This window comes from Corvus cornix, chromosome Z (assembly GCF_000738735.6).
Source record: "Corvus cornix cornix isolate S_Up_H32 chromosome Z, ASM73873v5, whole genome shotgun sequence".
Taxonomy (NCBI): domain Eukaryota; kingdom Metazoa; phylum Chordata; class Aves; order Passeriformes; family Corvidae; genus Corvus; species Corvus cornix.
The window spans coordinates 4,184,058-4,199,050 of record NC_046357.1 but is presented as its reverse complement, the minus strand read 5'-3'; the positions used below and the strand labels follow the sequence as shown (position 1 = coordinate 4,199,050).

The following is a 14,993-nucleotide window of genomic DNA, read 5'->3' as shown; positions in this document are numbered from 1 at the left end:
CTTCAACTTCAGGACTCACTGATAAAACATTTTGTCTTTATATTGCTTCTTATGACTCTGTTCATGATTTACTTTTGAAAACAGAGTTAGAAGGCTGTTTCCTAGGTAAAAGATTTTGAAGTGATGCAATAAGTGTTCCAACATTAACACCTGGATTTACTGACAGTGACAGATGTTAAAGATAGTCAATCTCTTAGAGAGTGAGTGAGATATTCCATTTTGTTTAAGCTGATTTGTTTTGAATGTGTACTTGGGAAAGAGGCAGTAGTTACCGTACTAACAAGTTCTGGTCTTCATTTTTTTGTTGTTCTGATAACGCAGGAGAAAAAGCTCTCCAAAGAAGATGAGAGATATAAGCAGTTTTCATGAGCACCATGTAATTACTTAAAAATTACAAAAAGTGCAATTTTAATATGTAACACCTAGAATTACATCTCAATCTTTTGTGTGAAGGACTTTTTTTTTTTCCTTTTAAAAACAGGTGTGCTTTCACGAAGAATTTCAATTCCAGAACTCATAAAAGCTTGCAAGTGTTCAGTGTCTCTGGAAGTGTTCAGGCTTTCTTAAATGCTAGTGAGATAGGTGGGACTGCCACTGTCAGATTATGGGTATTAGATGGAATTCTAGGTACAGTTTTTCTGGATCACTGTTCTGGTTTGGCCAAATTTAGAAATATATCCTCTGAGGGAAAGCACAACCACCCCTCCCCCACCAGCTTTGGGAAAAAAAAAAATTTCCTCGAAGGAAAGTGAAGGAGATAAAACTATTTATTTAACAAACACACAGGAAAAGGAAAATAATGCTAAATAATGAGATCTCTTGCTGTGGAGGAAAAACCTGGGAAAGTGTTCGAGTCCTCCCTTAGGTCTCCTCGGAGCTGGGGCTTGGGCCAGGGCCAGGCCCTCTGTGCCCGGTGGAAAGTCCTCCCGATGTGCTCTGATGTTACAGCAATCAGGCAGTCCAGTAGAAAAGGGGAAAAATCCGAAATTACAGAGAAGGAAAAATTCAACTCTCAGTCTCTCTCTGGAGAAAAAGCAGCTGAACCACTGGCCAAAAAACAGTCCCAGGAGCAGCAAGCTGGGTGCTTCCTCCCTCCCCTTCCCCCTTCCACAGCTGGGAAAAAAATTTGCTATCTGTGTGTGACCTTGAACAAGCTGCAAACTGCTTTGAGAAAGTTTTGCTCAGTTTTCCTTCCCCCTCTCAGGCTCAGTTTAGAGGCATAAAAAGGCACAGGAATTAATTTCTGGGCATAGGCAGCGATATGGGATACACATCATAAAATCACCCCAAGACAATCACAAATCTAAGTTAGTGGTATGGTACAAAGTATGATTTTCATTGTTTGAGATAGTTCAATGTATTTTGCCTTACATTGTAAGCTTTTCCAAAGATCTACCAAAAGATGGAAAAATTACAAAATTCTGTATCCACAGCATATTTAAATAGTACTCCTTCATTATTGCATAGAGCACTACAGGATTTGTATGTGTAAATTAGTATATAATGGCAAAACATCTGCAAGCATTTGGATTCTTTTTTATGTGAAAGGAAAATACCATTTTTTTCATGAAGGATGGCGTATATCTTTGACATTTCTGGTTAACAGGATTCTGCTTACAATACTGGTACTTAGCAAGAACTGTTGGAAGAAGTTAAATATTGTTTCAATTTGTTAATATTTTTAGACACTAGTAGCATTTCTGGTGAAAAAAGCAGGGTTTATTTCTTGCAGAACTAAAGACTAAAATTTTACTGTTTGAGGTAAAAAATAACAATCTTGTAATGTAGTTTTCCTGTAGTTTTAAAGGAAATGTAATTTAAAAATTAAGTTTTTCTTGGCTATTAAAGATTCAGTGGGTTAAATCTATATTAAATTTCCAGTGCAACACTATTTTGCCCCATTTCTGATTTTTCTGCCACTAATTTAATGCAGTTAAAGTATAAAATAAATTTTAAAAATTGTTGGCTGCTGTTAAGGATTCCATGGAGTAAACACCTAGTAAATTTTTAGCCTGTGTTCAACTGTTCCCCCATTTCTGTTTTTCTTTCTAAATTTCTTAGATGTGACATTTTGTCAGCACTTACCCCAATCATGTTTCTCTTAGAACATGTTGAGACCATTTTGAGAAATTTTGATTTGAACTGTGAATTCTCGATTGTATTGTGAACCAATCATACTTTGAATGTCATGATTTTTGAAGGCTTCATTGTAGAGGCTGCATTTTTGTTCTTGCAAAATTTTTGTCTTTCATCTTGTGTCCCATTTCAGCAGCTGTCCCCTCTCCATCCGTAGGAGTACATCAAAGCATGTTTTGATCTACAGATGAGACTTAAAAGAGCATTTTTCAGTGAGAGTGATTTTGAAGATGAGCCCGTGAACTTTCTCCCTCGTGCTTTTTCAGGCAGCTTTTCATGTAGTTGTGGAGAAGACCCTAGAGTTGTCATAGTCTCTTTTCAGGCACAATTTGGCCTCTTTCTGAAATTTGTTTTCAGCCTCCTGAGGTGGTTTCACAGGATGATTTTGTATGTGTTTTTATTTTCTTCAAAAATTATTTGTCTTGAATTCAAGAGTTGAACATGGTTTTGATGTTACAGACAATTACTTTTGTATCCTGTCTCTTGTGGACTTTGTTCCCTTATTTGAGTACCATGTTAGCAACTTTAACAGTACTTTCCAATACATGTTTTTGCTTGAGTGATAACTCCTCATAAGCCAGAAATCCAAATATGAAATATCAGACTTTTTAAAAAAAGGTCCAAAATTATTTTTTAAGTATTTGGATATATATTTCTCCATACCACAAACACAGAGAAAGATCAAAGTAATGTTGAATTGCAAATTGTGAAAGACTACAGCAAAGTAGATAGTACTGAGAAGTTTATGTCTAGATGAAGTTGTTTTAATTATTGGGCACATATAATTAATTCAATGCTGAAGGGAAATAACTTGCTGAGTGAGACACAGTCTTCCCAACTTCTCGCCTGCCTATAACTTTTAAATACGGGATTGTGGAATTGGCTTTCTTGCAATGCTTTGGGATGCTGAGGACAGTGGTGCCGGTCTGTCTCCTTCAGGGGCTGAGGGTGTCCCTGTTCCCCGGCAGATGTCACTGTCGTGTTATTTAAACGGTGAATTCCTCCCCCCGCGGTCCGGCAAACCCTTATGGACCCTGTCACGCAGTGCTGTGTGGCACTTGCATCGGCATAGATTTTAGATTTTTTGTTTGCCATTACTGTTTTCCAGTTTTGCTTATCACGAGGTTATGTATTTGAGGCGTTCATCCTCATGAATCTATATCTTTTCTTTGTCTGCAATGGCAAAAGCTTAATTACAGTGTTTTTATTTACAGTAAGTGATGAACTAAATTCTTGCTCCTCTTGGACTGTGCATATGAGTTTAATATGAGAAAGTAATTAAGGCCAGGGGTCTTGTGAGCCCATAAAAAGAGTAAACGGAGTAATATAGTTAAATAGGATATTTTTTTCTTTACAAACCAGGTTTTAGGTGCTTTCTATTATCTCTGAAAGTGAAGTATTATACAATCTACATTTAATTGAGAATAATTTTTTAAATTGTATTAATAAGAACTTTTAAGTTTTAGAAACCACTTAGAATATGCCTGTATGTGTGGAAATTATATACTCCATTTTCATATTAAAAAAAACCCTGCAAAAATTTATTCTCCTGAAATGTCATCTCCTGGCTTTAGATTAATAAATTAAATAGTTACCTGCAGAGAAACGTTTCCTGTTGCAAATATATTTGTAAATTTTAACCAAAATGTTTTTAGGCTTAATTTAATTCTATGCAGGAAAAAAACCTTAAAGCCTAAGTCTTGATTTTAAAAAACAAAAAATAAAATCATGGCTTCTGAATGCTATAATTACCGTTGAAAATAAGACCTAGTGTACAGTTCTGAGTCGCCAGTGAAACAATGAATTGCCGCCCTTTTGTACTAGGAAATAGCGAGTACTTGTGTTTTGTGCAGGTGTGAAGGGAAAGTGAAAACTAGAATAGTTTTGCAAATTTTATGGCAAATCCTGCCTCGATTTTTTAGTTCTTTTGAGATTAGTATTTGTCTAGATGAGTGCAAAACCTATGCTTTAGGGAGCTTTAGACATAATTTTACACCTCAGTATATAAAACTAGCTGGTTAATACCAGTGCCTGAGGTCAGGCAAGAGGAAGTGGTTGTGTTGGTGTGTTTAATCCTAATTTCCAGGCACTAGTCTGCATTGAGATGTGATGTCTGCATGTATGCTTCTAAGTCATTGCAATGTTAGGTGAAACTGTTGCATCTGAACAACCTTGGATGATAGTTTAAAGGATTTTTATGAAGAAGAAACAGCTTTCTAGGTACTATCAGTAAATGAAAAAGTTGGGGCTTTTTGTTTGGTTTGGTTTTGGTTTTTTTTCCCCCGATAGTATACGCTGTAAATACCAACGAAGTGTTTTTCAAAGCAGTGTGTTATGTTTCCTGCCAAAAAATTATAAGAAAATTGCATGAATCATTTAAAGTCTGAAGTAATACAGGAGCGATATCATACTACAACTTGCAGTCTTAAACTGATAGAGGTCACTTAAAGTTAAGATACCACAATGCTGCACTTGAATGAAAATTAACCTTTATGGCTTAGAATTTGCCCTGCTCGCTATTTTCCCCTGCATTTTATGGAGACTGTATCCATGTACTTTTCACACAAAGTTGTAATTTTCAAAGGATCTGTACTTTTAAGTGTAACTATATGATTTGCTTGTAGAAAAAGATTTGTAATAGAAAATACTTACTGCTTTTACAAAACGAGCTCTCATCTGATATGGTGATAGCCTTATTCTGGACATTTTTTGGCCGTTGTCCATTAGTATACATGGGCAAATTCATGTTCAAATCATCAGTTCTGACAGTTATAACTGTATAGTAATTGTGTAAGAGCAATCAGTTTGTAATTTGTACAGTTTTAAGTTTTTTCACTCTGTATCTGCGTATCTGACTCTGTGAACTCTCTTTTGTGATTTATCTTTACAAAGGTCACCTCAGGTCTCAAAACCTGAGATTAAAATGCCTTAAAAGTATTTCTTTCACTGTTCCCTCTCTTTTTAAAGATACTTGAGGTTATGGAAGAGCAAAGGATGTTATTTTATTAGTTTTGATAGTGTTTTTGATAGTTACATATGAATTGATAGTAGTTTTTTAATTGAAAATAAATAATATTGTAATAAATATATCTTGACAGTGCTCTTTCTGAAGAAGAAAAAACTTCATTGCGTGCTGGACTTATCACCAACTTTAATGAGCCAGTGAATCAGGTCAGCAGTTGATTGTTTTTCACTCTCCCAAGAGCTGCTTGTTTTGACAGAGAGCTTGATTTCTTTCTTTACAAAGTATTTAATTATAATAATAAAGTTGCATAATAAAGTATTGCTTTCCAGACAGATCTTAAAGTGAGATCTTTTACCATAGATCATAATTCATTGAATTATAGAATCACTTTGGTTGGAAACATGTTTTGTCTCTGTGGTTTCTTTCTTTTGGTGTTGCAGTGGCAGTTTGTTGTCCCTTGCTGTTTATGCAACCATTTGGTGAAATGGTTCAGGGAATCGATGTAGCGCAAAAATAACATTCCCCTGAGTGATTTTTGGTCTTTTCAGCTGAGTCTGTTCTCTGACCTGACTCCCACTGTGGCCATACAAGGAAGTGTGATGGTGGCATAGCAGGAATGAGCTGTGGAGGTTGCTGCTGCATAAACCCACCTAAGCAGTATTGCTGTTGCATGTCTGGTTACAGCATTAGTGAATTTAAATAAGCTTAATAAAGCTTCAGTGTAATAGTGTCCTTTCTTACATAAAGTGACTAATTGTAAGCCATGATTTTGATTCGAATAAGAATTTATTATTATATTGAGTATAGAACTAATGTTCGGGGCACAGAATATGCCCATACTGGATAAATCAGTCTTCTGCTAACTTCTTCACCGTATAAGATTCTGCAAGGAAGTATTTGCTAATATTTTGAGCTAGATCTTAAATAACTTTGTCAAGAAAATACAGAAATGATTGGCATAAGATAAAGATTAGAAAGAAAAGGTATGGCAAATAAACTTCTGTTCTGTAGACAGTTCAGTTTTAACTTTTTAGGATTTCTTGACAGGATTAATGTAACTTCTAGTATTAGAGCAATTTATCAAAATTAGAGTAATTTTGTCTCTGTAGAAGCCTACTGTGAAATGACAGTTTTGACTAGAATTAAAAGTTTTCATAGCAAATGCAATTTTTAAAAAAGCAGATACGTATAAAGCATTTTAAAATTTGTTCTGCACATATAGTTTCAATGTAAACTATACCACCAAATATTATTCACTTCTGTGTTTTAACCAAGAAGAGCTATGAAGTAGGTCAAGCTGAACCATAAAGCATGTGTACTTTATGCTTCTGCTAAGTAAATATTTAATTTTCAAGAGTTTGTATGTTTTTTGCATGTATAAATAGGTAAATCAGTTATAAAATCGTAATATTAACTACATTGTTTGTAAAACAATTCGAACTTTTTATTAATAGTTTTTCCATACCTTCATTAGCATTTCATCAGTTTGCCTGCTAAGATAATAGCACAGCATGTTTTATAGCTAAAAATGCCGGCTTGGCAGTTCTCAGACCATAGTTGCAGTTGAGATTGGAACCTTTCTAACTGACGTTTTAAAGACCAGTGGCTTCATGCTTTCATTTGTGTGTCCTTATGATATTTTTTGGGATGTCATTTTTTTAGGATGCAGAGAATTTTGTTTGGTTTTATGGCAGCAGTCTAAATAATTGCCTGAATAATTATGTGCAATATTGAAATATGTTAACAGAGTCCAGCTCCCTTTCTTTCTTCTTGTTCCCCAATCTATGTTGTAGGTATCCTGAGGTGTCCTTTCAGAGGAACCTTTCATTTAGTTCCCAGACTGCTTGATACGTCTGAGTTTTGATATCCTGTGCTCCTGATAACTGCACTTTTCCAGTCATAGATAGTTCATAACACAGTTGCTATCAGCTTGTGCTTTTTGCATCACTGAAGGCAGAAAAATTATGACTCTTGTATAGAAAGAAAAACAACACAAAAAAGTGAGAAATAGGCATAGTATGGAGATGTGATGATACAACTTGACTTCCAGGGGAGGTGAAGATGAAAAAGAGAATATACCATCTGCTGAGAGCATATTTCCATGCCTTCTGAAGATATTTACCATATGGAGGGAACAGTGGAACAAAATACTTCCTCAAATGCATGACACCAATTTTTTTTTCTCCCAATTAAAAAGCCAGTCCTCAAGATAAAAGTACTTTTGGCCTTCCTGGGAGGTTGCTTCTTGCTATGTGATCATAGGAAGAGGAATTTATTTGCTCCCCCTGCCAATTGACATAATTTGATCTGGTAATAAGTAAGACTCCCAGTTTGTCCTTGAGAATGTTGATGTCATTTTCCTGAAGCAATTCTTCTCCCTAAGGAGCATGGTAGGAATAAATAGTACAGAAAACTTGGTGGGGTTGTCAGACTTCAGATGAAACATCTCAGGAAACCGTAAAGAAGGAGAAGGGCATAGCTATCCCTCTTAGGCCTGTAAATCACTTGGATTCCTTCTGGGGGCCTAAGAACTTGACTTCTTCCCCAGGCTGGAAGTGTGCTTGTACTAGTGTGTCGAAGGAGAGAGTATCTGCTTCAGTAATCCAGTCAAGGACCTTTTCAATTAGAATGGGATAAGAACAGGGAAAACAATAATGTGAAATTTTTGGATATTTGAGGTGGGGTTTTGAGGGACCATACAAAATATATTAAGGAATGTTTAGGGGTAGGGAGTTGCACAGCAGCCAAGTGTGGAATAGACAGAAAGAGGGCATAAGAAAGGCCAGTCTTATGTAAACCATGAGTGGTCTGTACCTGTGTCTGAACAAACCCTGCACCTGATGACCACTGCCTGTCCTGTGTTCTGATTGCATCCCTCACCCATCTTGCTGTGTAATCTCACTCTGTTCATCCTTCATGTGTGCTGCAAGGACCAGGTTCCACCTGCTGGCAAGACTGGTGTGCGTGGGATTTGGGCCCAACAACCAAAGTCAGATGGTACAAGTGGTGCAGGTGTCCTTGGCCTATGGTGTGAAGATCTGGAGCAAGAAAGAGTCTCAGTCCCATCTACTGGGATGGGGTTTAGACTTACACATACATGTGCCTGGGGCTGGGAATGGCTCTGTCTAAAAGTCAGGTAGAGTAGAATTAAGGGTGATATGTATTCAACAGTGTATGTTCATGGAAAGTGATAGAAAAGATCATTAAGTAAAAAGTGGCTCCCAAATATTTGTGTCTTCATTTATGTGTCTTCTAGAATAAATACAGTTACTGGTCTTTATGTAAAATTTAAACCAGGTGTCAAGTTCAGTATTTTATGTAAATACTTGCTACAAACATTAAATACAATTTTTTTTCTCCAAATTTATTTGCATTCAGCAAATGTAAAAATAGCTTGAGAAAAAGCACAGAAAAATCTAGCAATCCATCCTAGTCTTTTTTGATTCAGGTTTTATTTGGCTGTTGATCTCTTCATTATTCATTTCCTAAATGCCTTTCGATTTTGTGGTGTCTGTGTTTTTTTGCAGATAGCAACTCAGATCTCTGTACTGATTGCTAAAGTTGCCAGAGTGGACTGCCCAAGGCAATGGCCAGAACTTATCCCCACTCTTGTAGAATCTGTGAAGGTGCAGGATGATCTTCAACAACACAGAGCGCTACTTACGTTCTACCATGTTACCAAGACCCTGGCATCCAAACGGCTTGCTGCAGACAGGAAGCTTTTCTATGATGTAAGTGATGTAATGCAGTATTGTAGAGCATGCAAATCATGTATTGTACATGCTTGCTTCTTCCTGAGTTTAGCTGGCAGGGCATTAATGGCATGTTTGTGGACTTTAATGTTTGCCCTTGAAACAAAAGTTATCTCATTTTGTGGGTATATGTATACTGTGGAATAACTGGAAGTCAGTTTCTGGGTGAGCTGCTTGAGATCTTTATTAATTTTGCATACAGCTTGAATGTTGTTAATTTTTGTAAAGAAGCAGAGTTTCGTCTACGGAACAGTATTTGCATATCAGCCTTATGACATACATGATCTTACTTTTCTAGGAATTTTTTGAGGTTTTTTCAAGTGTGTTCTGGATTCATAATTCAGTATAGTCTTTAAGAAATACTGGGATTTAGACTTCCATATTACCATACTTTGGTTTTTTTATCATCAGCAGGAATATGTTTGAGGTTTTTGTAGGCCACTTCTTCAGGTTAATTAAAAGGCAAGATGTGAATGCAAATGCCAAATCTTGTGTCATTCAGTTTACATTCTCCACTGTAAAAATCCACTGATTAGAACACAGATTTAACTTCGGCTGTAGGCCATGCATGTTCAAACACATTTGGAGTTGGACAACAATGTAGCACAGCTAACTGAATTTAGTGAGTTAAACTTTTTTGTCAAACATGTTACCCTTCAATTTCTGAAATATTAGTGAGCACAGAAAATGAAGACTGTTTACAGAGGTTTAGCTATTTATCTGTGTAACAATAAGATCAAATTTTAACCGTCAGGAGTCTGAGGTATTGAAGACTGACTTGTAAATAGGACCTTTACTTACCTTTACTCAGTCAAAGCAACTAAATAAACAGGTCACGTGCTTGTGACTCCATTGATGTAAGGTGTAGCAGACTAGCTGCAGATTTCCGTAATTATGAAGCTGTCAAGTGCTACCTAACTGAGTGAGAAAAACTTTATCTTATGGTTGTAATTCAGATATCTTTGTCAGCTAAGCACTGTCTGTGAACTGTAATGTGAATTAAGTTTCAGATTTGTTCAGTTCTGCCTGATTAGAAACTATTTGTCATTCTGTATTTTAAAAGAATTGAGGGAAAAAATCAGTGTTTGCAGCTATCAACAAAGTAAAGTTAGTTCTGGAGTATGCATTGTTCAGTACTATTGCACCTGTAACTGCTAAGTGTGTCCCAGAGTAAGTTGATTCAGACATTAATTTAACTGTAAGATTGACAACTTGTCTTGTGGGAGAAGAGGTGATGAGGAAAACTGATAATTTTTTGAAGCATTATACCATATTATACCAGCAGCTGTGTTTACAGAAAATCAGGTAAGAAAGGAAATAGTTTTCTTTAAGGTAAGAGTCATAGACCCAAGTAGTCACGGAAACCAGTGAGTGTATCGTAACATCTTCAAATTAAGGCAAGGTGTTTTTCTGGAAAACATCTTTAGATTAGTACAACTCAGTACAAAAAGAAACAAATTAAACATTGTGGCCCGTGATAGAAGAAGCTGGATTAAATATTTTAATAGTCAAAACCAGCCTTTGAAATGTAGGGATTTATTATGCTATAGCAAAATTCAGGAAACAAAATATATTCTTCATCTTCCTTTTTGCAGCTTACATCAAGTATTTATAGCTTTGCGTGTTCCTTGTGGAATCATCATACAGATACATTCCTACAGCAAATTTGTGCAGGGGATGAAGCTGCAGCTGCAAATTCACTTGAAAGGACCTTGTTGTCATTGAAAGGTAATAATATAGAATGATGTTAAGTGTAAGGAATCAATTTTCTTCACATTGTAGAATGTGTAGAAATTCTTTGGTAAATAGTTCCCATTCTCTAACAAAGCCATGCCCATTGGGAGTAACTATATTCTTGGTTTATTTTACCTGTACTGTAAGGCAGAAGGAGGATTAATCATACAGAAGGGGGAGAGAGAGTAGTCTTGTTTCTCAGTATGTGAGAAACTGTGCATTCCACTGTGCATGTTGTAAGCAGTCAATGTCTAGGAGGTTGGAAAGTGGAGGGCATAACAGGATGTTTTCTTACATGTGTTGTAATGTAGGCTTTTATGTCTTTAGCACTGAATTGAGGAAGCTGAGCTACAAGTTTCATTCCATTAGGTTCCACCTGTGTCCAGTGAAAAGCTAGCCTTAGCAGTCAGTTTGTATTTTAGTTTGATGCTCAAAGGCTTGTGAGTGGAGTAAACGCGTATCCTGACTATTTTGCCGCTTTGAACAACTGACATTTTTGTGTGCAATGCTTGCAATGTAGATAATACATGTCCTGAATTGTTTCAGAGGATGCAGCATGCAGCTTTTCTGGGTTATTGGCAGTGATAAACCTGAGAGAATTCCCAAGTGTCTTAGGGGCCTTACTTGACTGTACTTGGCCCTTTTCCTACTGCAGAATCATTCAGGAGTTGAATACTTAGAGTTTTGGCAGAATTCTTCCTGACTGAGTAATTCTTGGAGTTCTCTTCATGATTTTACACAAGATGTATTTTAAAGTAATTTCAACAAAGGTGAATGTTAGGTATGGATGAGGCATCCAGGGACCTAAAATTATGTGTGTTTTTTAAAGCTTTGAGTTGAAAGAAAGGCATGGCAAGTGGAATTGTAATTGTGTTCTGAAATTTGTTGAAACAAGAGCTGATAAATAGCTACACAAGTAATTTCTTTTTCCTAGTTCTTCGAAAACTAACGGTCCATGGCTTTGTAGAACCTCATTGGAATGCAGAGGTGATGGTAAGTGACATGTGCATTTCTCGTTCTTGATTAGAAGTCTTTTGTGTTGATTTCCGGTTTTCTTAGAGCTATGTTTGAAAATCGTTGAAAGGCACACATTTTTATTATGCAAAGGAAGATCAAGCAACATTCTCTCAAAGTTGTCCTACCAATAGTCTAGAGCTGTCAGATCCTAAATAGATTCTAAATGCTAGGACACTAATGTTTAAAAAAAGACGACACCTTTTCTAATTTACACACCACATGATGGTGACGCTTGTTGCTTACTGAAAGATGTCTTACATGTGCTATCTTCCCTCCAGTTAAAAGCATTTTGTTTAGTGATAAATGTGATGCCATACTTGTCCTATCATATTCTTCTGATAAAATTAGTTTGATTGAGATAAAAGCCTGTGGTATGCAGCCCATGGAGAGGGTAGGGTCTGAGAAAGAAACCTGAGCACCTTCCTTAACTGCAAGTGCTGCCTGTTTTGCTGGAGGAATTGAGTACCTACAGCCTATGTCCTCTGCTGGGAAGTTGAGAAGAGGGTAGAACTGGATAAGCATATTTTAAAGGATATGTCTGTAGTTGCCTATCCTTCCTATTACTAGAGTTGCTGTGCTGTTTATGTAATACTAATAAGGACAGTTTGGATCATCTATGCAGTCTGCTTGCTAGCTAATTATTAATTTCACAAGGATATTGTTCAAAATAATCAAAGAGTTCAGTTAAAAGTTATGAGGTCATGTCTGAGCTGGTTACACACCTGAACCGACTTCAGTCTGACATAACTAGTGCAGAATAGACTTCATCTTTAAAAGACACTTTTTTTTTTTTAGGGTTTTCTACATGCCATATTTGAACGGCTGAAACAGTTTCTGGAGTGCAGTAAGTATCTGAATATTTTTCTTTGTCTTCACTGTTAAAGATTAGAAGCTGGGTGAAAATATACAGCCTAGTGCATCATCAGTAATCATTTAGGTGCAACGTATTTTTGTATAAGTCGAAGCTACTTTAAATGCTGCTGAAACTATCAAAGAAGAATTCAGTAAAAGTGTCTTTTGGTATCCAGAGTAAAATCACCACAATTGTATTTGGTGTCATACTTCAACAACACTTCTTATGAGAATAGATATCTAAACTGAATAGAAAGAATCTTTTTAAAATAAGTTATGCGTATTTTGATATTTTGGTGAAGTTCCTTTTTTCAGGAGCCTGTACTTCAATAAGATGGCTGATCTGGGCTTTGAGCCTCATTTTTAGAAGAGATGGAAACTGCCACCATTTGCCACTTTTACTATACTACAGTCAGGCTCCTTCTGGCTGTCCTTTCATTTTTGACAAGAAAGGTGCATAGTTTCAATAGAAGGAATTGAAGGCCGTCCTGTGCTGAAGTTTGGTGGTTATTGTAGTCCCCTAGAATATGAGGACTGTGGGGTTTCTTTGTCCTAAGACAAGAACTGAGCTGAACCTTTCAATTTCCACTTTTCTAATCAGTAAGTTGTTTTGCAAAAGCAGGTACAGCTACCTTGCAGGATTAGTGTTTACATTTATTGTATCGTGTTTCTGCCTGTACTCCTTCAATATGCCCATTTTTGGTTTTTCCTTTTTTTAGTGAAAGTTTTATCTGTTTTTTTTTCTAATTCAGAATGTTTTCTAGTGTCCATAATAAGTTATTCTTTAAGGTGCAGTTTCTAGGAAAGCACATAATATTATGCAGTAATAGTTTTATTAAAAGGACATTTTTATATTTTCAATGCATACTTATTTTTTGTGTATACTGGCAATTGCTTGCATTATTTAAACAGTTGTTTGTCATTGAATTTCTGTAATGATGTCACAATTGTTGTAGCCTGATTGCATGCAGTGAATTTCACTACAGCTGAGAGAAATGTTTTAAGATTTTTTTATTCCCAGTAATCATTACCTTGAATTTGACTTTGAATTTATTCTGCCCTAGAACTTTTTTCTGCTGACATAATCTCTTAACTACAGTAAAAATAAGTTCTTTTCCAGTGTTAATTTTTTAAAATTTAGCTATCCGGAAAGAAAATGAAAGTCTGAAAATTTATAGTTGTTAAATGTCTGATTTACCAGGTAGAAGTATAAGAGCAGAAAGCATATGCAGAGATCGTCTAGAAAAGACCATAATTCTGTTCACTAAAGTGGTAAGTAAGATCTCCTTCCAGTTACTGTATAGTTTGTAGTTCTGGAGGAGCAGTCCTTATCCAGACACGTGCCTTAAAGTGAATACATTTCTGACGTTTCAAAGAAATGGAAGGTACTGCAACTTAAAACTTTTTTAACAGATGTATTTTTGAAGAAAAGGGTGTCTGTTTACTCATGCTGATGTAGGTTGCAGCAGTGAAGAATACATTTTCTTAGCTCAAACAAAATTAAGTGCATTCCAATAAGTAAATTATTTAGCAAGGATTTGTTTAAAGAAGAGTTCCGGAAGTATTGGTAAAGCAATGGTAATAGTATTAAGGAATAAAGAAGAGATAGGCTTTACATTTTATTTTTTATAGGTAGTTAGATCACTATTTCCAAGGCTTTGTTAGGTCTATGGAATTACTGTCCACACTAGTTAATTGAAAGAAAATGAACAAAAAACTATCTTGCCTTCTGAGACTTGTATCATGTAATACACTTGGACTTGTCAGCTGGTTCTGTGTAACTGTTATATGCATATTGTATTGGAAGGTAATTTTAATGTTGACACTTGGTCTGGTTTTTTGGTTTTTTTGGTTTATTTTTTTAAGTTAACCAAACCTACAGAGTTCCCATTGTTTTCACATTCTATTCTATGTCCTCTGACACATTATTTTTGGTCTTTGTCATAGTACTTACATTGCAAATGTGCATATTTTTTCACAAACCTGAAGAGAAAGTAAACTCAATTAATAGGTAATCTACCACCTCTAGAAATTCAGATGCAAGAATATAGGTTTAGGCATTTTTGCAGTACTAAAAGAGATTAAAGGAATCCACCAGTGTATTTTAGACCATTAAATGGAAAAGCTAAGTTGAGGAAGCAAATACTTGTACTGCAGTGTTGGTGTTGGGCGAGAGGAAGTTATATATCCCTCATACCTCTTTTACTTACACTGATTCTAATAGGGATGAATTACCTGCTGAAATATTCACTGTTTTAAGTATGGCTGATTATACTTTATTTACTACTAGCAAGCTGGTCCATTTGAAAATGGATATTGTTCCTCATACTTAAAAAAAAAAGTTTGAACGCAAATCAAGAATTTAGCTGTTAAATAATGCTTCATTAACAATTGATACTGATGTCTTCCTAATTTCCTGTCTGTGTTCAGTTTTCTATAATTTTATATAAATTGGCATCTGTTTTTGATAGCTAGTTTACTAAAGCATTTAATAAGACTTCACTAAAAGTATTTTGATTTCTTTTTTTCTACTTTCT

General features: G+C 35.7%; 1 protein-coding gene across 7 annotated transcripts in view; it reads left to right on the top strand.

The window, feature by feature from the left end:
* The window catches only part of IPO11 (importin 11), an 82,325-nt gene that overhangs the window by 11,912 nt on the left and 55,420 nt on the right, over positions 1 to 14,993 (top strand). For all 7 annotated transcript variants that reach the window (XM_039567144.1, XM_039567148.1, XM_039567147.1 and 4 more), the window contains 6 exons: positions 5,235 to 5,307; positions 8,629 to 8,832; positions 10,449 to 10,581; positions 11,522 to 11,580; positions 12,400 to 12,448; positions 13,658 to 13,728. In XM_039567144.1, coding sequence (XP_039423078.1) covers positions 5,235 to 5,307; positions 8,629 to 8,832; positions 10,449 to 10,581; positions 11,522 to 11,580; positions 12,400 to 12,448; positions 13,658 to 13,728 — 589 coding nt within the window. The remainder of the gene's footprint in view (positions 1 to 5,234; positions 5,308 to 8,628; positions 8,833 to 10,448; positions 10,582 to 11,521; positions 11,581 to 12,399; positions 12,449 to 13,657; positions 13,729 to 14,993) is intronic.